This window comes from Lontra canadensis, unplaced genomic scaffold, assembly GCF_010015895.1.
Source record: "Lontra canadensis isolate GAN:19392208 unplaced genomic scaffold, GSC_riverotter_1.0 scaffold162, whole genome shotgun sequence".
NCBI classification, from domain to species: domain Eukaryota; kingdom Metazoa; phylum Chordata; class Mammalia; order Carnivora; family Mustelidae; genus Lontra; species Lontra canadensis.
Genome location: NW_022631156.1, coordinates 1,865,702 through 1,887,902, shown reverse-complemented (window position 1 = coordinate 1,887,902; position 22,201 = coordinate 1,865,702). Strand labels below are relative to the sequence as shown.

Here is a 22,201-nt window from a genome sequence, read left to right as displayed (position 1 = left end):
ATTGTGCTTTCTTGAAAAAAAAAATCATCTAAATCATTCTAATGCAGCTTGCTTTGATTTTTAAATTATCAAATTTTAAAATTGAATGATGGTTTATTTCTAGATAACTACTAAAACCAAGTATTTTCTGTGGTAAGAATACCTCTATATTCCTCTTTCCCTTCATCAAGGCTCTTGGAAACATGGGCCATTGTAGTGAAGTCAAAGTCAAACACTAAGCTGATTTAAAAATTAGGAAATACTGTTTAAAAAGGAAGTAGCAATGGAAACAAAGGATCTGCTTCAAAATATATATATTGGATTTGACTATCACCCATTCATCACCTAACATACAATTTCAAAGTATCTTCTGTCTCCTGTGTGAAAATAAAATTATTGGCAACCTTATAATAAAACAAAACTACAGAACCCCATAAAGTATTTTTTTTTTTTTTTTAGTAGACTCCACACTGACATGGAGCCCAACACAGGGATTGAACTCAGAAACCTGAGATCAAGACCTGAGTTGAGACCAAGAGTTGGGTGTTTAACTGACTGAGCCACCCAGGTGCCCCCCCCACCAACGAGGTATTTTTTAAAGATCTTTGTTACCAAAACAAAACAAACAAAAAAACTGTGCCGTGGGATTGATTTTAAAAAATCAAAAGGAATCGAAACAAAGACAAAATGAAACAGAAAAATGTGAGCAGTAGGTGTGGGCAGATTTTGAAAATGATGGGTCGGTGTCTCTCTATCTACTCATTGAGGCAGCATATCCTACAATACTAGACTCATTGTGGGGAGGGATTCTGAAGTCCTGTAGCTAAGGGCACAACACGGGTACTCAGGGGAAGGAAGAGGAGTTTGGAAGAGCTGGGAGCACAAGCCAGTGTCTGGAGGTGCTTAGATAGTGAGTGGGCTGGACGCCAGGGAAGAAGGGCTTTAGAGTGACAAGCAGAAAGTGTGCTGGAAACAATCACAAGCCCTCTATTTAATCAATTCTGCCAGCCCCTATAATACGCACCTAAAAGGACAAGATGTTAGAACAAAGAATTTTTTTTTAATCAACTCACTATTACTAAAACCAATTTTTTTCTTTCTTAACAAGTTTTTTGTTTTCTTTTGTTTTGCTTTGCTTTTTTAATTGAAGGAAGGCAAAGTTTCAACACAATCAGTAGTGCCTCACCTGTACATCATGAAACATTGGGGCTTGAATCATGATGACATATCAGAGTTATTCAGAAGTAAAACAAGCAAACAAGAGAAAACCTTATGATTGTCTCACTTGATCATGTAACCACTTGTGTAACATTCAACGGCTATATTATTACCCAGTGACATTATTTTCTGTTTGAAATTTTAAATTATGTAGACAGGTTGACAGTTTTCTACATGCTGCTTTAATAATATAAATTCAATCTGACTACATGTAAAGTTTGAAGTATTATTTATATATGTAGAGGAAAAAAAAACAACTAATCTCGCCTTTGAGTCTCAAAATCCAAAATGCAAATGAAACGTCCCTGCTGATTTGAGTAAGTAATAAAATGGCAGTTGTTAGAAGATAAGAACTGTTGTTAGTCAAGGAGAAAATAAAGCATAATATTCTCTAAATCTCACAACTTTCTATGTTTCCCAGTCTTATCTGAGATTAAGTTTCTAAAAACAAATATTGCATAACAGTATTTGGTTGGAATAAATGATTTGAAAGATTTTACTTCTCCCTGTGTGATATTTGCAAATCCAAAGACATAGTTGCAAATTCAAAGACCCTAAGCATGAAAAACTCTATGTTTTTCTCCAGTTGTCCGAACGTTTTTGAAATTCACAAAAGGCAAACTAAGAGTGTTAAGGTGCCTTAATATATTATCATCAATTAATAGTTTTCCTCTCCATCAGACATCTTTCTTTTAATTTAAAAATCACATTTATAAAGAAGTATAATTTTAATACCTCATCTTTTAAAACAAACCCTGTATTATATTTTTAGTTGCCTTTAGAAAAAGTGCACTCAGTGACGAAGTCCAACAAAGACTGTTGTTGGATTACACACGAAAGGACTTACTGTGCATTTGTTCATGGATGCAATTTGAACCTTATCCAAAAAAATATTTCAATTTCAATCACTCTCATTTTAGGATTTAAACTTATTTTTTGGGTGCCACACATAATTGCCCCCAACAGAATTTATGTGCCCATATATGTTTTTATTATTCCCTGAAATTACAAGTAGAAATATGATTCCATAGTCAATTGTCTTAGTTAATATCTTTGAAAGGAAAATAAAGGAGAAATAATTTCCTCATGTCGACAAAGAGAATCAATTTTCTCATTTCTGTAATGATATCATAATAAAGGTCATGCATGATCTCTAAATAGGATTTAAGCCCTTTTTTAAAAAGGAGAATTTAGGTCCTTGAAAATTAAGTGGAAAGGGTTATTACAACAGCAGATTTCAGCATTGTATTTAGTCTAGGTGCTATCTCTATTCATTGCAATTTCACTAACAATCACTACAGTTTCACTAACAACTGGATTAAAGATTTTCCCTTCAACTTTGAAAATGTGGTATTTGGTTGTTGGCAGCAAAGGACTCAGGAAATATGCCTCATTATGAGTTCAGCATTTGCATAGACAAGTGAGTGCTGCTGTCTTCCATAGGTGAATATTCAGACCAGACATCTTAGCACACATTGTTCCTACTTGTGTCCACTAACAGAATGCGGAAACATCCCCATGCAGACCTGCACAGGTAAATGCAGCAGCAACCTGGGTCAGTGACTGGGCTGCACACATTTATCTGTGATCTACCACTCACCTGGTTGACCCATCAGAAAAAGGCTAGGGTTAGGGATGTTTAAAACTAATATAAGAGCCCCAATGTTCACAGCAGCAATGTCCACAATAGCCAAACTGTGGAAAGAGCTGAGATGCCCCTTGACAGACAAATGGATAAAGAAGATGTGGTCCATATATACAATGGAGTATTATGCCTCCATCAGAAAGGATGAATACTCTAATTTTGCATCAACATGGAGGGGACTGGAGGAGATTATGCTAAGTGAAATAAGTCAGGCAGAGAGAGTCAATTATCATATGGTTTCACTTTTTTGTGGGACATAAGGAGTAACATGGAGGACATTAGGAGAAGGAAGGGAAAAATGAAGCAGGGGGAATCAGAGGGAGAGGTGAACCATGAAAGACTGTGGACTTGGAGAAACAACCTGAGGGGTCTAGAGGCAAAAGGAGTGGGGGGATGGGTGAACCTGGTGATGGGTATTAAGGAGGGCATGGATTGCATGGAGCACTGGGTGTTACACACAAACAATGTATCATGGAACACTACATCAAAAACTAATGATGTATTGTATGGAGACTAACATAACATAATAAAAAAAATAATATAAGAGAAATAGCTAAGAAAAAAAAAGATAAAGCATTTTATCTTTATATGGAAGGTCTGGAGAAACCAAAAAGTCCCAAAGAAATGGCCTATGCTAGATGCAAACAAGCAAAGGGAGATGAAACATGAGAAATGTTGTTAAAAAGCAGATTTCATTCATTTTCACTACAGGTATACTGAAGAGAGGCACACACCTATGTATGCAAATACATACGTGCACACATGCACACACACATGCACACACAGACACACACACACACTCTGAATAAATATAAATACACATGTATCACCATGACTTACTCTCTGTAGAGGAGGTGCTTCATGAATTTCTCAATATGATATTAAAAAGCCATGCTGCCCTTTACATTTATAGTCACAGTTTTCAGGGCACATCTGCCATGCACATGACCATGTTCTGTGTTCTTTAACATTTCAACAAGTCTCAGAAATTTAATTTTGGTTTTCTGAAGGGCATTCTAATGCATGAGATGATTATCAGTGTGGGCAGCTGCCTGAGGGGGTCACTTACTTATTTAGTTCATGTCTGCTTTCACAAGTGATTTTATACAGCTATTGGGAAATACAGAAAATGTAGATACATGCAAATGGTAAAATTAAAGAAAATCAAAGCAAGAAATTTCAGTTATTTCAAGGAGATGCAGAAGATAACTTATAATGCGAATGCAAAAAATGAACAGTTCTCAGTTAACTGTGATCCACGGTGAGTGAAGCTGACCAAAAATTTAAGAACAGCACCCCTAAAAGAGACTTGTCCTCACTTGCAAGTTTACTTGTAGTATTTCCCCACAGAAGCATTTTATTTATGGCTTCATATAAATACAATTCTTTCTCATTATCCATGGCGATTATGTTCTATAAAGTCACCATGAGCACGGACTTAAATACTGAACCACAGTTTCCACAGAGAATATGGAGTTATCCCACTGCTAGGGGAGACACAAGCTTAGGTTCCCCCCCAGCCTCGTCACAACATTTTCATCAACCAGTCAATATATAACCTTGTTTTATGTGTGCTTCTGTTTAAAGACACCTTATTTGATATGTGTTTTGGATTCACTACCATTTAGCTCACAGCCAACAGCACTATAACTCATGCCTAAATACATTTACCTAATACATATAGTCTCTCTGTAAGGTACAGATTGCCGCCTTGTGTTGGGAAACTAGACGGCCCTGCAGCACTACCCCTGGGGGCCATTTTAAGCAGCAAAATCACCAGCAAAAAGTACAAAGATGTAAACAATGTTGCACTAACTAGATAGCAGAAAAAGTACACTTGTTTACAGTATGATGGTAGAGCATCATCTTGTTTGGCCTGAGGTAGATGTGTGTACAGGGGATGACTCAAATTTTTCATTCCTCTGCACATGTCTGCGAATAAGCATGGAAGTTTGGCAAGTATTGAATTTGGGCTTATAAATAAATTTGAGCAAGGAGGCAAACTTGCAATTATAGAATCAGTGAATCATGAAGATGGACTGTACGTGACAAACAATACTAGTAATTCATTATGAGTGTGGCTCAAAAACTCAACCGACCAGAAACTGAGACAGGATCGAGTCTCATCTCTAGCTCCCCTGAGCTCGATGATCCCTGTACCTCTGGAATTGTTTCCTGCCTATGAATGTTAAATTTGGATTAAAGCACTTATGAGAAATATTTTAGATCTGTATTTTGATTGTTTATTAAAGAACTAAATAAGAGGAAAGATACACTTTATCAATAACAGGGCATTATCAATAATGCAAAGATCTCGATTCTTTTTAAATTTATCAATAGATGTGGAAATTTATAAGCTGTTCTAAAATTTGCATGAAACTTCATGGAGTCAAGAATAGAAAGAGAGTCTCTTCTAAAGAAGAACTAAGTGGGAAGACTTATACTACCCAGTTCCCTGACTTCAATATAAATCTACAGAAATTGAGACACAGCAGTACTGGCTTGAGAATAAACAAAGATACCAGTGGGACAGTATATTGTTTCCAAAAATAGTCCCCACAAGCAGGCACCTCATTCATAGAGAAAGACAATATAGCAGTGGTTGTGAATTCAATGATCTTTACAAGAAATGGTGCAATGTCTTTTTTTTTAAATGTTGTATTTTTCTTTTTTTTTTCATTTTATTTTATATTTCTTTCCAGTGTTCCAGCATTCACTGTTTATGCACCACACCCAGTGCTCCATGCAATACATGCCCACCATAATACTCACCACCAGGCTCACTCAACCCCCCAGCCCCTCCCCTCCAAAACCCTCAGTTAGTTCCTCAGAGTCCACAGTCTCTCACAGTTTATCTCCCCCTCAAATTTCCCCCAACTCACTTCTCTCCATCTCCCAGTGTCCTCCATGTTACTCCTTATACTCCATGAGTAAGTGAAACCATATGATATTTGGTGCAATGTTAATTAGAAATCCACGTGGGAAAAAAAATGATACTTCACAACCTACATAAAACTAAATTCCAGGTGGTCTTGTGCACTGTTGGTGGTCAATTAGTACAGCTGTTGTGCAGACCAGTACAGAAGTTCCCCAAAATATCAGAAACAGAATTACCATATGATCTAGTAATGCCACTTTGGGGTATTTATGCAAAGGAAATGAAAGGAAATGAAATCACTAACTCAAAAAGAAAAATGCACCTCCATGTTCACTGCAGCCTTATTTACAAGAGCCAAGATCTGGAAAAACCTAAGTGTTCATTGATGGATAAATAGATAAAGAAAATATTGTCTGCATTGCTACAGTCTTCTCAATTACCCTTCATGGTCTGAGGATTCTCCTCCATTATAGTAATCTTTCTAAATTAGAAGCCATTCATTCTTTGGCCACTATACAGCTGTTAACTTCCTCCTCAGATAAAATAATTGTATGATATTTCTTGGAAATCATCCCTGCCTTGGAAATATGCTTTAGATATAGTGATATATTCAAAAACCAAGAAAGTCTTCACAAATGAAGTAGAGTGATGAATTCGTACACAGGTTCACATTGGTGAAGACTTCAGCTTTTTCTCACAATGATTAAATTACATTATCTCTGAGTCTATGGTCACTTATTGAGAGCTTAATATAATCATGGTCTCTGTGACCACTATGATGGTTTTATATAAATTAATTAACAGAATATTTGTTTTATCCAAAAATTTATCCAAATCAAATGTCTTTGTGAAGTTTATCTTAAAACCTTCTAGAAGGGCAAATAGCACACATTCCTGAATTCAAATTTAGTGGATGTTATTTTGCAGGGATTTATTAAAATCAAAGAAAAAAATTTTTAAATTACATATGCTCTTCATCTTCCCTTTAACATGACACAGTTTTTGCACCTGTGTGTAAAATCTGGATTCCCTATTTTAATTATGAAAGCTAGAAAGTCACTTCTTCTGAAGAAATTATTAAAGGTAAATTCATGTAGATAAGTATCTTCAAAATAAGAGGATTATTATTGTTTGAGTGATAAGTACCTACACTCATCTTTACTAAAAACTAAAGAGCAACTAAGCTTAAATTGAATATATATGTGTGCATCTATATATACAGATACACAGAGAGAATGTGTGTATGTGTATATTATATATATATAGCATATATATGTTATAAGAGCTAACTAAATTTGAAATTTGTCAAATACTTGAATTTTTTAAAACAGCTGAAAAATTGATTCCCATTTACATATCTAATGTAGAATATATATTTCTATGTGTCTCTTTCTAGTCCATTAATCTCCATCTCCTTTTTCCTATCTTAATGGTCTCCCATTTCCCAGAGAGGATGTTTCTAGTTCCCTTGAGGTGGAAAACAAGGATAAGTAAAAGGAACTGGAGCTTCTTTCTTCAGAAGCTTTTGTGTGCTATAGATCACATGCTCATGCTCTCTCTCAAAGAAATTCTGTGAAAGGCTATGACTCTGGAGGTTCAGTTATTTTTATTCCTTGAAGATATTTATCAAATGTCCAATACCATGGACATTTCATACATATATATATATAAATTTATATTTTTAAATATATAAATATATTTAACTAAAAAATTACTTATTGTGTCTAACAATCATAAAGAAAACACTTACAAAATGTGTTAAAATTTCTTAACTATAGATGAAATCTCACTGTTACGCTTCATCATGGATGTCATCTGTGTTCTTAGATCTACACAATGACTGATAAGAACAGATGTCCAAAAATGCAAGTATTCATTCATGCAAGGAGGCATGATGAAATGTGGAAGACCATCACAAAACTAGGAATTAGATAGGGAAAGTGAATGTTCAAACTGAACAGATTCCTAGATCTTGTCATTTCTTTTGTGAGGAAAAGCTCACGTTGTCAGTGTTGTTCAGGAAATTACCACCAGTCCATGAACTTAAATTTTGCATTGACTTTGTGAAGACACTTCTATGTAACTATGTCTGCAGCATAGTTCCAAGGCAAAGTAGACTCACAAGATGGCCCAAGCTTCTACTTAGTACTTCAAATGTATTATCTTTTAATCCTTTAATGTAACTTAGTAACATTATTTTCATTGTTAAACTTATTTTATAGTTGAGGAATCGTAAGCAAAGAGCTTCTGCCTGATGTCATAATTCTACTTCATGGTTGATCGGGACTGCACCCCAGATCGTCTGACTTCGAGATGTAAAAATTCCCAGGCACTGTGAAATATATTATTTCAGAAATTTCATAATCTGCTATTAATAAGCTTATGAGAAAAGGGGAAATGAAAGGAGGAATAAATATAATGTGGCACATACCCAAACTCAAGATACACAGATAATGTGAAATGATGCAATTTAGATGATGTATTCCATCAAACCTAAATTATGTTTCACCCTAAGGAAAAATAGTTTTGAGATACTTACAGAAAGACAAAGAAGTTAAACTAAGCTAGTGTCTGAATTTTAGAAAACTCATATTAAATTATTATTCCCATTGAAAATAGGTAGATTCTCAGCAAGCAAATTATTTCATAAATCCCCAATTTTGCCTTTTTAGTATGCCAACCTCCTCATTCGTGATCAAAACTTCATTGCTAGTTTATTGCTTCATGCCTGAAAAAACACTCAATAAATGCTCAAGAGGTAAAGAGAAGAAAAAGAAAATATATTCAAGCACAGTGATTTGCATTTTCACCCAAGGTTTCTCAACAAATCAATGCTTCACAAATCACTAATAAAAACCTTGGGTAAATGTTTGAAGAGGCTACCATTACCAGTGATGGGACACATTGATATGGTGTGTTTTTCTTATTATGTGCTATGAAAGACACATATTATCTTTGTGGTATTCTTGAACAAAATTTATAACATGCAGAAATATCAGGTAAATGCAAATTGAGAAATATCTATAAACTGCCCACTCCTGAAAGTTTTTAAGGTTGTTAAAGTCAAGGGGATACTAAGGACCTAAGGCTGAAATTATAAAGACATGCCAACTAAAAGCAATGTTTGATCCTAGCTAAAGTCTTTGACCTATAAAGGACTTTATTGGGGGAAATCAGCAAAAATTAAATGAGGTCTATAGATCTATATATAATATGTAATATATATTATGCATATGATTATGTGGCATATATACACATAAGCAATATGTATAAACATACATCTATCTATCTACTAGAGAGAAAGGTTATCTGATCAGTACTCCTCACAACTGTCAAGGTGATCAAAAACAATAAAAATAAAAAATTGTCACAATCTAGAGAAGATGAAAGAGATACAATACCTAAAAGTAATCTGGTATGCTAGACTGGGTCCCAGAACAAGAATAAGGACATTAGGTAAAAACTAAGGAAATCCAAATAAAATATAGATTTAAGTTAATAATAATATCACTGTTGGTTCAGTAGTTGTTTAAAAATGTACCATACTAGAACTAGAGGGTATTATGCTGAGTGAAATAAGTCAATCAGAGAAGGACAATTATCATATGATCCTCCGATATGAGGAAGTTGAGAGGCAGGGTGGGGGGGTTGTAGAGGGTAGGGAAGGAAAAAATGAAATAAGAGGTGCTCAGGAGACAGTAAAACCATAAGAGACTCTTACTCTCATAAAACAAACTGAAAATTGCTGGGGGGAGGAGGATAGGAGTAGGGTGGCTAGGTGATGGACACTGGGGAGGGTATGTGCTATGGTGAGTGCTGTGAAACATGTAAGCCTAAGGATTCATAGACCTGTATACCTGCGGCAAATAATACACTATATGTCAATTTAAAAAAAATGTACCATACTAATAAAATCTGTCAACAATAGGGGAAATTGGATGTGAATCGTATAGTGTTTCATTTCTTTTCCTAAAATGTTATTTAGGTCTAAAGAGTTAAAACAGGCCATTTCCATAATCACATTCATTTTAACAAAATCCAAGACCTGAGCATGTCATTTATTAAAAGAAAATATTTTTAAAATAATAAAGCTTGGCTCATTTGTATTACATTTAGTTTTTTAAACGTTTATTTATTTATTTAAGAGAGAGGAGGGAAGGGGCAGAAGAAGAGAGAGAATCCTAAGCAAGCTCCACACCCAATTCGAGCCTGATTTGAGATGCTTCAAGGAAGACCTTTAGCATTAATAAATGTACTTAATGAATGACAACTGTCATGAATTATCAGGTAGAATGGTAAAATGAATCTACCGTTATCATTATCATTGGCTCTTATTCCATTCAGTGTTAGGACAAATGATGCCACTCAAATGGCAAGGAGATCTGCGCAGAAACCTTACTGAGAACAAAATTTGGATAAGAATAAATTTAAATTCAATCTGGTGTGAAGTTGCTTCTTAATGATTATGCTTAATGATACAAAAGTAAAAAGAATTACTAGAATTATTATAAATCTCAACTTTATAGACATTTAAGCTGTTAACCAGGACATGATTTATGATGTATGAGTAATATCAATAATTATGAAAAAACTTGATTGTTTCTTAAACCCAAGGTAATTTCAATTGCAAACCTCCACCTTCCTAAATTGTAAATGCCATTTTAAATTTAGATTTATGAAACATCCTTTTAAGTTTCCTATTATTAGTAACTTAAAGAACTCAATCAAACACAGATTTATTAAATTGGCGGGATACTCTTGGGGACCTTTGGCATTGAGCCTCACAAAACTGTGCATGCAGGAAAATCTTGTAGAGGAAAGAAAGGACATTTGGTCAAAAAGGAATCATTAATTTCACTTAATCAATAGGACTTTAGTTTTTCTGGGACATGAGAAGTAAGGTAAATATTCTCAAGTGGTGTAATAGTCATAGCTGAATAAATATGTCATTTCCCCCTAGAGTTATGTAAAAAGAGCAATAATTAACATAAATATGTGTTTTCCCACAGGGCCATGTAGAAAGAACTATAATTCTCATAGCTCATATTTACCAAGTCAAAAAAAAAAAAAAGGTGGATTTTTTTCCTTCTCATCGCTGTTGGGTAATTTAAGTAATTCATCACAATAATCCAGAAAGCTCTTTTTTGTTTCTTTAAAAATGTTACCATGAATGAGCTTCTTTTCAAATTTAACTCAAAGCAAGTTCTTACTCTCTAGGTCATCCTTATCTCAGGGACAAAGTGAACATATATGTTAAATAATACTTTCCTATTTCATGGTTGTACCATTCATGGCTCACTGATAAGTCCAAGCACAGAACTCCTACAATGTGCCAGGCACTGTTCAATTCAACCAACAAAACAAAACACTGGCTATAATAAGGATTGCATTCTAATTTGGCAGATACAAAGGAAACAAATACACAAATAAATACATACACAATATCAGGTTTAAATAAGTCCTATAAAGGTAATCCATTTCAGACTGTCTCTTGAAATAGTTACAAAAGGGAAACCTGGATGGCTCAGTTGGTTAAGCCTCTGCCTTTGGCTCAGGTTGAGCTCCTGTTGAGCAAGGAGCCCCCTTCTCCCTCTGCAGGCTCTGCTTGCCCCTCCCCCAGCCCCTGTCCATTGTACTCACACACTCTCTCTGTGAGAAATAAATAAATAAAAATCTTGGGGAAAAAAAAAGAAAGTTACAAAATATACAGGTACATGTTATATGCTAAAATCTGTGGATCTCCATTTCTGATTTAAAATTTATTACAGGTATCCATCAAACCCTATGAAGTAGGTATTCTAATATTTTCATTCCCATTTTTATAAGGAGAGGCAACTGGAGCACAGATAAAATATATTTATTTTTAAAATAAATGATAGGGGTGCATGGGTGGCTCAGTGGGTTGGGGTGCCCAGATCTTGGTTTTGGCTCAGGTCATGATCTCAGGGTCATGGGATTGAGCCCGATGTGGAGCTCTGAACTTGGAAGGGAGTCTGCTTGAAGATTCTTTCTGCTCTACACTCCTATGTGTGCACTCCCTCCTTCTCTCTCTCTCAAATAAATAAATAAATCTTAAAAGGAAAAATAAATGATAAACCAACTCTAGCATAGTTGGACATCTGGGTTGTCTCCAGTTTTTAAATATGATGAAAAAGTCTTCAATAAATCTTCATGTATATATGTTTTGGTGGGCATATGCAATAATTTAACTGGGGTACATATATCAAGGCAGAATTGCTGAGTCATGGCATATTTACCTGTTCACTTTTTCTAGGCACTGTAAACAGATCTCCAATTACTTGGGCCAACTCACTCATCCACCAACAATGTATGAAATCTGTGGTCACTCTATAACTTTAACAACACACGGGGCTGTACTTCCTTTATATTAAAAGCTGGGTTTTGTTTAAAATAAATAGATATAATTGAAACTCCATTTTGGTAGAGCCTATGAACAAGGTATTCTTGTAAAAATTCATTTTTTTGTTGTTGTTGCTTGTTTAAAAAAAAAGTTTAAAAATATTGACTTTGTCCTCAGCAAACTCATTAAGCTCATTTTAATTGTAGTAATTTATATGTATATGTTGGCTTCTACATATACAGTAGTACCATTCACAAATAATGAAAGCTTTATACGTCATTTTCTAAATAAGATGAGAAATTTCTAATTTGTTTCTGTTGTTTTTGTTAATTTTAAGCTAAGCTGCACAGTGACTAGAAAACATGCTCTGTGTAATTTCAGTCATTTGGAAGATGGAGACACTTCCTCTATAGCCTCCCATTTGGTAAAATCTTATAAGTGTTCCATGTACTCGAAAGGAAGGAGCTCCGTGGCTGTTGTGTGCTCCTTCCCTAAGAATCTACCAGGCCGAGTCTGCTGATTTCACTATTCAAATCTTCTATTTCCTTACTGTTATTTCCCCATGGACGTACATTGTCAGTCAATGAGAGGTTTCACATTGTGAACTGCTGTTCTCTGTTAGGAATGTCATGTCTTGAATTATTTTTGTTTAATTTATCGTGTATACTTTAATTATCTCACTGATCAGTCAGAAGTCAGAGTCTCACCAGACTTAAAAAAAAAAAAAATGTCCTCAGGGCTGGATCCCTTTCTGGAGATTCTGGGAATGGGTTTACTTCCCAACTCATCCTGGTAATTGGCTGGTCTTCATTATCATTGCCACTGTACAGCATTATTTTTGCCCTCCTGGTGCCTAGCATGGCTTCCTTCTCTGCTCATAGAATGTGTTCGCTGGCTCATGGTTCCATCCAACCTCAAAGCCAGCGCAGGGGGTCAAGTCTTCTTCACACGTACTCCTCTTGGATCCCTTCTTCTGCTTCTTATTTCCTGCTTTCTTTTCTCTTGACTCTCAGACTCCAGCCAGAGAAAGTTCCATTCTTTTAAGTGCTCAGGTGAGTAGGCTGGATGCACCAGGATAATCCAGGATAACCTCTCAATTAACTTCCATAACTTTAATCATATCTGCAAAGTTATTTTGCGAGGGATTAGCATGCCCATCGTGGGAAGCTATTATTCTATCCACCCCAGGTTTTCAATCTCCCTCGATGAGAATGAATTTTTCTATTTCTCTTTTAATTCTTTCAATATTTTATTATTTCTGAGGCCATGTTATTTAGTGTAGTTTAATTCCTAATTGCTCTAACCTTCTGGCAAATTGAATCTTTATCATCAGGGAAAGTTCCTTTTATTCTCTACCAGTGTCTTTTGCCATAATGAGCCATTTTGTCTGATAATAGTACAGCTACAACAGCTTTTACATAATAACTGACTACGGGGTATATCTACTTCCATCTTTTTATATTTAGATATCTGAGTCCTTATATTTAACTGGGTTTCATGCATGTTGCCTACATGTGGTTTATTTTTTAATTTAGTTTGAAAATTCACATCTTTCAACACTTTCTCCTTTACTTTTGGTGTCATTTTTTAACAAGATGGTTTAAATCTACTCTTATTAAGTGTTTGTATTTTACTCTGCCTATTCTATGTTTCTTTTTGTCACTTTGCCTTACTTTGACAGGTTAATATGTATATTATTCATTATTTTATTCACGTTCTAGTGAATTTCAAGTGAATTTATCTCACAGATACTGGAATTAATCAAATTCTCCCTAGACTGAAATCTGCTTCCCCAAAGTGCTCATGTCTAAGATATTATCTTCTTGAGTAGCACCCACTGCCCTACCACAAGCCAAATTTTCAGAATCAACCTAAACAAAGTAGGGAGTGTCTACATCTTTTTTCCTCTACCCTCTACAGTCAACCAGCTCTCCTTCCTGTGAAGCTTTCCACCTGGATATCCTTCCTGGGTACCCTCTTTGTCCATTTCAACTGAAGGCTTTTTACCTTACATTTCTCTGGCTCACCTTTTCCACGTGTTCTCCATCCAGCTGTGGGAATGACGCCATGAATCAGCACAGCTGATGTGCTTCCATTGGTTAAGGCATCCGTGGTTCCTTAGTACCTAGAGTTCCTTCTTAACTGGTGGTGCCTTCAGGATCCAGCCCCTACTTCTTCTTCACATTTCACCTCCTCCCATTCTGTCCCTCCTCATTTGAAGCTTTTATACAAAACTCCTTACAACTAAGTTAATGGCAGTGCAGGAAAATAAAATCTACTGAATTAAACAAAATGTAAGTAATAATAGGAACTATTTACCAAATAAATTCAAAATGCCATCAGGAGACAACAGTGTTGACAAAAGACATGAAGTATGTATTTCTCAGGTCACAATAGAAATATTATGACAATACAGTGGCATCAAATTTTATTTAACATAATTTTTATTTACAGAATGTTGTTCAGTTGCCATTTTGTAGATCAAAAATAAATGAACATTGGCAATTTCCTTGAATTCAACCTTTTAATTATGTTATAATGTATGATGTACATAATATGTGATTATGTATCACATACATATATAACTTATGAATAGTATTTTTCCAAGTTTCCAACTTAATCAAAAACTTAGAAAAATATATGTATGTATATTTATATATATATACTCACTAAGTAAATACTAAGTCTGATATATATTCTCTATCACTATATGATATCCTTTTTTAAAAAGAATTATATTGGGGTGCCTGGGTGGCTCAGTGGGTTAAAACCTCTGCCTTCGGCTCAGGTCATGATCCCAGGGTCCTGGGATCAAGCCCCGCGTTGGGCTCTCTGCTCAGCAGGGAGCCTACTTTCCCCCTCTCTCTGCCTGCCTCTCTGCCTACTTGTCATCTCTGTCTGTCAAATAAATAAATAAAATATTTTTAAAAAAAGACTTATTTATTTTAGAGAGAGAGAACATGAGTGGGGGAAGGGGCAGAGAGAATCTTAAGTAGACTCCATGCTGAGCACAGCGACCAAGGTAGGACTTGATCTCATGACCCTGAGATCCTACCTGAGGTGAAACCAAGGGTCAGACACCTTAATCGACTGGGCCACCCAGGCACCCGTATATGATATCTTCTTAACATCTCAAGGGGAGTGATAATAAGGGTAAGGGAACTTTTTCAGTTAAGGCCATGTTGTAAATATTTCCAGCTTTGTGGGCCATACTGACTCAGTTGAAGCTGACACCAGCTAGACCCCAGGACCCGACCTTGACCTCCCACTTGCTTGTACTCACCAACCTTTGTCCCACATTTTCCCTTTCTAATGCCAGCTAATTTCTTAACTCAGACAAATGGAAACCAAGAAACCATGCCTCCCTGAAGCAACTGCCCTGACAAGACCTGGAGCTGGCCCAGACCACCCAGCCACTTTGAGCTTAACACTTGACTCACGCCTGTGCAAAGGGATGATGGAGTGACCGCTAGAATGACTGACAACTACGTTTACCTCTTTACAACACTAAAAAATCTCTGCCTGGGGAGGAACTCAAGCCTCATTACACAATAGACCATGTACATACAGGCAGGCTTTCTTAAGATGTGAGCATGATCTCAAAACCACAAAAGACTAAGTAATAAAAAAAAATGTTTTAAGGAATGAATATAGGATGAAATCATTACAATGGGTACAGTAAGAAAATAAAGTAAGAGAATACATTTTATTATTATTATTATTTTTAGAAACTGCCTATATTTCTGTCACTGATATTTGAACCTAAGTAAATAATCTAACCAAATCAATGAAATAAAACTACAAAATAGCAAAGCATAAATAACCTACACAACACAGAAACTAGTGAAATCTGAAGAAGGGCACATTTTGTAGAAAGCTCCATTTTTGAACTAAGTCCTTCCCCATCTGAAGCTGTAAGATTACAATTAGTCTCAATTTGAGTAAAAGGATAGAAAATGTCACTGCAGTAAAGCACCCTACCTAATACAAAGCAATCATGCACACCCTTAGTCTATTACGAATTACAAAACATTTTGCCCTCAGCACATTTCCAAAGCAAAGTAAAAGAAAATCTAAGCTATCTAACTGAGAAGCTGAAAAGCCATCTCAACTGAAAATCACAGGCTTAAATTAACTCAAAATTTAAATTCCTTCTTTCTCTCCTTCCCTCCCTCCTTCCTTCCCTCCCTCCCTCCTTCCTTCTCTCTCTCCTTCCTTCCTTTTCTCCCTCCCTCCCCCTTCCTTCCCTCCTTCCTTCCTACCCTCCATCCTTCCTTCTTCCCTCCTTCCTTCCTTCCTTTCAAGAGACCATAAACCATCCACCTATTGAGAGATGGCAAGGGAATATTCTTCCAGAAAAGGCCAACAAATTATCTCTAATAAAACACATCATGTCACAGCAGCTAAGTACATTTAAGGTGATATTTAAGGTGATAACAAGAACAAATTAGTATTGACTAAAAAAAGTACACCAACTGTGAAGAGATCATTAAAGACCAGGACAAATATAACCTCTATATAATTTTGAGATTATTTCTTTGCAGGCTTAACTGTCTGTCTTGACTAGCCCTTGTTTGCTTTCTATGTCAAAAATAATTTTGGGGGATGAGATGCATGTGTTATTAGAGACATCACAGCCTGAAAATATTTATCCTCAAAAATTGCTTAAGAATGATCATCTACAATTAGACTGTGCAATCTGTTCTTCAAACCAACTAGACTAATTACTTAGTGATACAATTGTCCAAAATTAATTGAGAGTCTTCAATTACCCAGAGAGAAAAAAATACTTGCAATGTCTGATGTCCTGCTCACAAGCAAGGAATTATAAACTTGCTGTAATTCCTGCTTGGTGTCCAGACACAGGCATTGATATTTTGGCAAATTCTTGAAACATGAATAGAAGAACATGTTTACAAACAGTAAAAAAGACTGGCATTTTATGCAACGTTGAATGACTTAAAATAGGCTCATAAAATATAACATTTCATTTAACAGTCCTCATTTTGGTAGTAATGCAAAATATTTGAACATTTCCTGCTCTTACTAATTTTTCCATTTGCAGATATTTTGCTCACTCTGCTTTTCTTAAATTCATTATAGAATATTTTAAAGGCATTCGACTATAACAAATAAAATAACTCAATAAAAAATGAAGCAACAATAATGCTCTAACATGGGAACTAAGACAAAAAGAAGTGGAGATGGAAGGACAGACCTGTAACTCTGGACATATGGGATTTTCCTTCCATTAATGGTGTCCATCCAGTGCAGGGACCTGGTTTGTATGCACGAAAACTGAGGCATAGAAGGATCTAGTTCAAAATACTAACCTACCTTACACAAAGCTAAGATGTGTGACTTTTCTTAACCTCAGGATTCTTAACCTAGGACTTTGGTAGCCTTCTACACTGTAATGGCAGAGATGAGTAGTTGGAACAGGAATAGGACAGCTCACAGGGCTAAAATCCGCTAACTTTTCTTCTAGAACACAGTACATAATTTCAGTGACATGTTTGTTCCTAATGCGAAAGTGTGATGGTCAGGCTATTCTTCCGTTTCACAGGTTAACTATGTCCTAAAATTTCAATTGTGTATATATGTGTGTGTGTGTGTATGTGTATACACACACACACACATACATTATATATATGTATATATACACATATATATATATATCTCAACCATGGGATACACAACATATGAAATAAATCCAATTTAAAACTTAACATGATACTCAGAATAATTGTATGTAGAAAATTTTAAAAATGAAAGTAATGTTTGTGATTATAGTATTATGATATAATACTATAAATATAATCCCTGGCACTTATTGTTAAAATCAGTTACATGGAAGTGGTGACATGTAGCATACACATGTCTATTAATAAGTAGTGAAGAAATGATTGAACCACAGACTTGGGTTTTATTCCCAACTCCAGTTCAGAGTGTAATGTAACCAATTCTTACTGCTCCTCTTGGTGTCTGTTTTCTCAGGTTGAATAAGGACAGTGAGTCATCAGGACTTTGATTGTGGAAACTTCTTTCATAAATCTGTAATAATGACTTGATACCTGTCTTTTGGATTTTAATGACATGTATAATATTTTGACTTCTATTAAACTGTGAGCAATTTTTAAAAAATTTTGAGAAAGTTTTAGAACCTTCTTGTCTTAACTGCATTAACTGTATGTCTTATACTGAAAGGAGAAATCTCGTGGAAAATAGCTTGTAATCTTGCATGTGGTAAAGTCTATTTAATGTAATTTAATTTAAATTTATAGGCAGCCAGGCAGGAATGTAGTTGCAGGACACAGGGATACACACACACACACACACACACACACACACACATGTGTTTATATTTATATACAGGCAGGATTTATATGATATATATGAGTGAACATATATGCACACACAAAAATACATAGATACACATATGTACATATATGTGCACATAATTGCAGCCTATGTACAAACATACACACGCAAGCCAATTGCACTAAGAGCTATGGAAGATCTACTCAAATAAGTGAAGGATGAGAAAAAGAGCTAAATTTCATTTTTTTTTTGTAATTATATTTTGTGGTTTAAAGAAACTTTTGGTTCTTTCCAAGCAAATAAATATAAAAGAGTTTAAGAAAATCAAATGAGGGGGATATGACCATCGATTACATATGTTCTCAGGATCAAATCACAGAAGGCACAGCCGTCAAATCCATGGGGTAGGAATGCCTCAGTGGACTTTACAGAAATGTGTGAGAGAGAATCCTATATGAGCAGGTTTGCAAAGAGACCTGGGCTTCTCCAAATAATGTTTAAGATAAAAGGTTTAACTTTTCTGTTAATTTGTATCACTCTAACTGATGTTTATCCAAAGATTGTCGACGTTTAGAGTCTGGATGGACTGAACATCAGTGACCGTGAGCAGTCAGGGATGACTAAGCAAATAGGACACGGGCATAGCGGTGGAGTTAAACTTGAAAAGATGAATAAAAACAGGAGACTTGCAAGATGGGGAAGATTCGGTTATAAGTACCGTGCATGGTGTGAACCTAGCCCTAGGAATGGAAATGTTTGTGAGACATGCAGAAATTAACCTGAACAGTGACACATTAACAGAGAGAAACTTACCCTAAGAATGCACTGAGGAAAGGTCAGATTATAGAAGGCCTTGAAAGTCAGCCAGTGGAGACAGATGACCTTTTTCCAGAAAATAATGAGAAATTTTACACAAATTCTGAATAGGGGAGTGATAAGTTTAAAATAGTACTTGAAAAGGTTATTTTTCAGCAAGGGGCTGAGAAGGTGGGAGGGAGAAGTGGAAGTAGATCATACAGGGCACTCTGAGATTCAAACTGAACAATGTAAATTTCTTCACAAAAAAGGAACTAAAGATGGAACTCTAGGAACTGTTAAATGAGGTGCAAGAGTGGGTTTTACTATGAGATCTGATGTCTGACATTAATTCATCTGATACCAGTTTATCCACAGATGAAGTCAGCACTCAAACAAAGCCAAATCACATTCAAAGAGTGTATTTCAGATGCTAAAATAATTAACCATGTAATATGGTCAATTACATTAATTAGTATCTGTCTGTTTTAGCAGGAACCTGTTAAATAAAATTACATCAAAAAAGTTAACATTGACCAGGAAACTTGACCTGTTAGCCTTAAAAGAAGAGTTCATGATTTTCTTGGTTTTTTGTTGTTGTTGTTGTTGTTGTTGCTATTTTTCTGTTGTTTTTTTTTTTTAAGTAACTCAATCTACAAAGTCTTATGTTATAAGAAACAGAATTTCTTCTATTTTTTTGACTAGAAGAACATTGAGATAAATAAGATACATTTTAAATAATTTGAAAAAGCAAGTGTGTATAGGTTAAAGGCCCAAATGCTGTGTATAATGTCCCAAGTACTTTTTCCTCCTATAAAGCAATTATGGAGTTTTTAATGTTCAAATAATATCTGGGAGGTAAAAAAACAATCTGCTAAAATATGCAGATAAAAATGTGGTTCATTAAAATTAAAAATGTGGTTCATTTCTATGTCTAAAATATGCATAATAGCTAATACCAGAGATACATTAGAGATATTTTCTTAGTGGAATCACAAAAAAAATTAGCAGAGTAACCACTGTTGTGTTTTTTATTTGTTTGGTTTTTGTTTTTATTTTTGTTTGTTTTTTTTTTAATAACGTGAAACGGCTTCTTGACCCATGGATTTTGGCTCAAAGGGAAAAAGAATAAACAACAAAAAAGCACTAGTTCTAATGAAAGCAGTAGTACTTAAAATTTTAAGAATTAATCAGCATAAGAACTGAGCTGCAATTTATTTTTAAATATTTGCATATGCTAGAATTTGATTTTAAAATTAAGGAAATAACTTCAGGTGCCTGGGAGGCTCAGTCAGTGAAGCTTCTACCTTCGGCTCAGGTCATGATCTCAGGGTCCTGGGATTGAGTCCTGCATTGGGTTCCCCACTCTGTGCAGAGTCTGCCTCTCCTTCTATAGCCCCCTGCTCCTGCCCTCTCAAGTAAATAAAATATTTAAAAAAATAAATAAAAATAAAATTAAGGAAGTAACTTTACATTAAAAGAATGTCAAATAGATAGTGTCTTCCAAGTATTTAATTCCTGTCACCACCTCAGAGATATGGAAAACAATCAGTTCAACAAGTTATGATGAGAATAAATAACTACTGTTGAGCCTCAGTAAATGCATATGTGGATTTGGGCATGAAATTGGCTGAGATGATCAAAAATACCGATATTTTGGTCATTATTATAAGCAAATCAGATTTTGCCTATAGCAAAATGAATTCCTGAGAGTTTACCAGACATCACCCAGTCTTTTATCTTCTGAAGCATTATTCCTTAATTTTTTTTAATATTTCTGAACAGTTAAACCTATTATAGTGGGTAGCATCATTTCCAGGCATGCAGAGTGTCTAGTGAGCTGCACAGATCAATAAAAAGGGCACAAAGGAAGAGGAGCTGGAGACCGACCTCGTTCACGGTGGCGTAGTAGCTCTCGTGCTTGAACGTGGGTGAGTTGTCGTTCCTGTCCCTCACCACGATTCGAACTTCATGGTAGATCACAGTGCCCACCTTCTTGTTGATGCACTGGACTTGCACCACGATGGAGTGTATGTTCATCGGGGGCTGCAATACAGAAATTGTGCCTTTTTGTGAAGAAAAGCATTGGGACATAAGTGTCTCACTTATGGTCAAAGCACATTTGTTTCATAAAATGTTCTATGCTTGTTCATTTTAAATAAGAATAATTGATAAAAATGGATCCATTTGCCCTCTTTTAAGGATGAGAGAAGCAACTGTGATTATTTCACTGTTGAATTTTGCATCTGAGAATAATAGGCTCTCGGCAAGTGTGTGGACCCTCTGAGGATGGTGGTGAGCACAATCACAGAACCAGTGCAGAGACAGAGGGACAAAATGGAGTCTGTCCCTCCAGGAGTTAAGAAAGCAATGATATGAACTTGCCATCTGTAAAAACGATGTGTTCATGGTAAAATCTCTGGGGAATAGGGGTTGCATAACATGCATGCTCATTTACACTTTTGCTAAAATATGTTTATATCCGATAAAAATTAAATATAATCAAAAGAAGAGAATCCGTTCACAATCCACCAAACTTACTCGTTCTATACATTTAAATGCTTATTTGCTGATCTTTCTTTCTCCAAATATACACCTATTACACATGCACACACACACATGGTAAATCATCCCATGTTTGTAAATATAAATTTATTAAGGCATTTTGGTGTATAATATGATGCTGGATCATGTGATTTAACCGCACTGCATTATAAGTCCTTAGCATAATTTCTCTTGGTACAGACTAATAATAAGATGTTCTATGTTGTCCATTTTTATCATTATAAGCCATATTTCAATAACAATCTGTATATAAATATATGCCCACTTGTCCCCCTTTTAATGATAAATACCTGAAGGGGAAAAGTGTCATCCAAAGGGCACTTAATAACTCCGGTCACATGGCCAAGAGGTTCCAGAATTGGGACGTAAAGGTACATTTCTTTGACCCTTGAGTCAATGTGTTTAATGCTACAAAATATTCCTTTGTGGTTTTTAATTC

General features: G+C 35.4%; 1 protein-coding gene across 1 annotated transcript in view; it reads right to left on the bottom strand.

Moving 5' to 3' along the window:
• Positions 1-22,201, bottom strand: part of PCDH15 (protocadherin related 15) — a 1,265,671-nt gene that overhangs the window by 498,464 nt on the left and 745,006 nt on the right. The window contains exon 7 of the mRNA XM_032845308.1: positions 21,088-21,243. Coding sequence (XP_032701199.1) covers positions 21,088-21,243 — 156 coding nt within the window. The remainder of the gene's footprint in view (positions 1-21,087; positions 21,244-22,201) is intronic.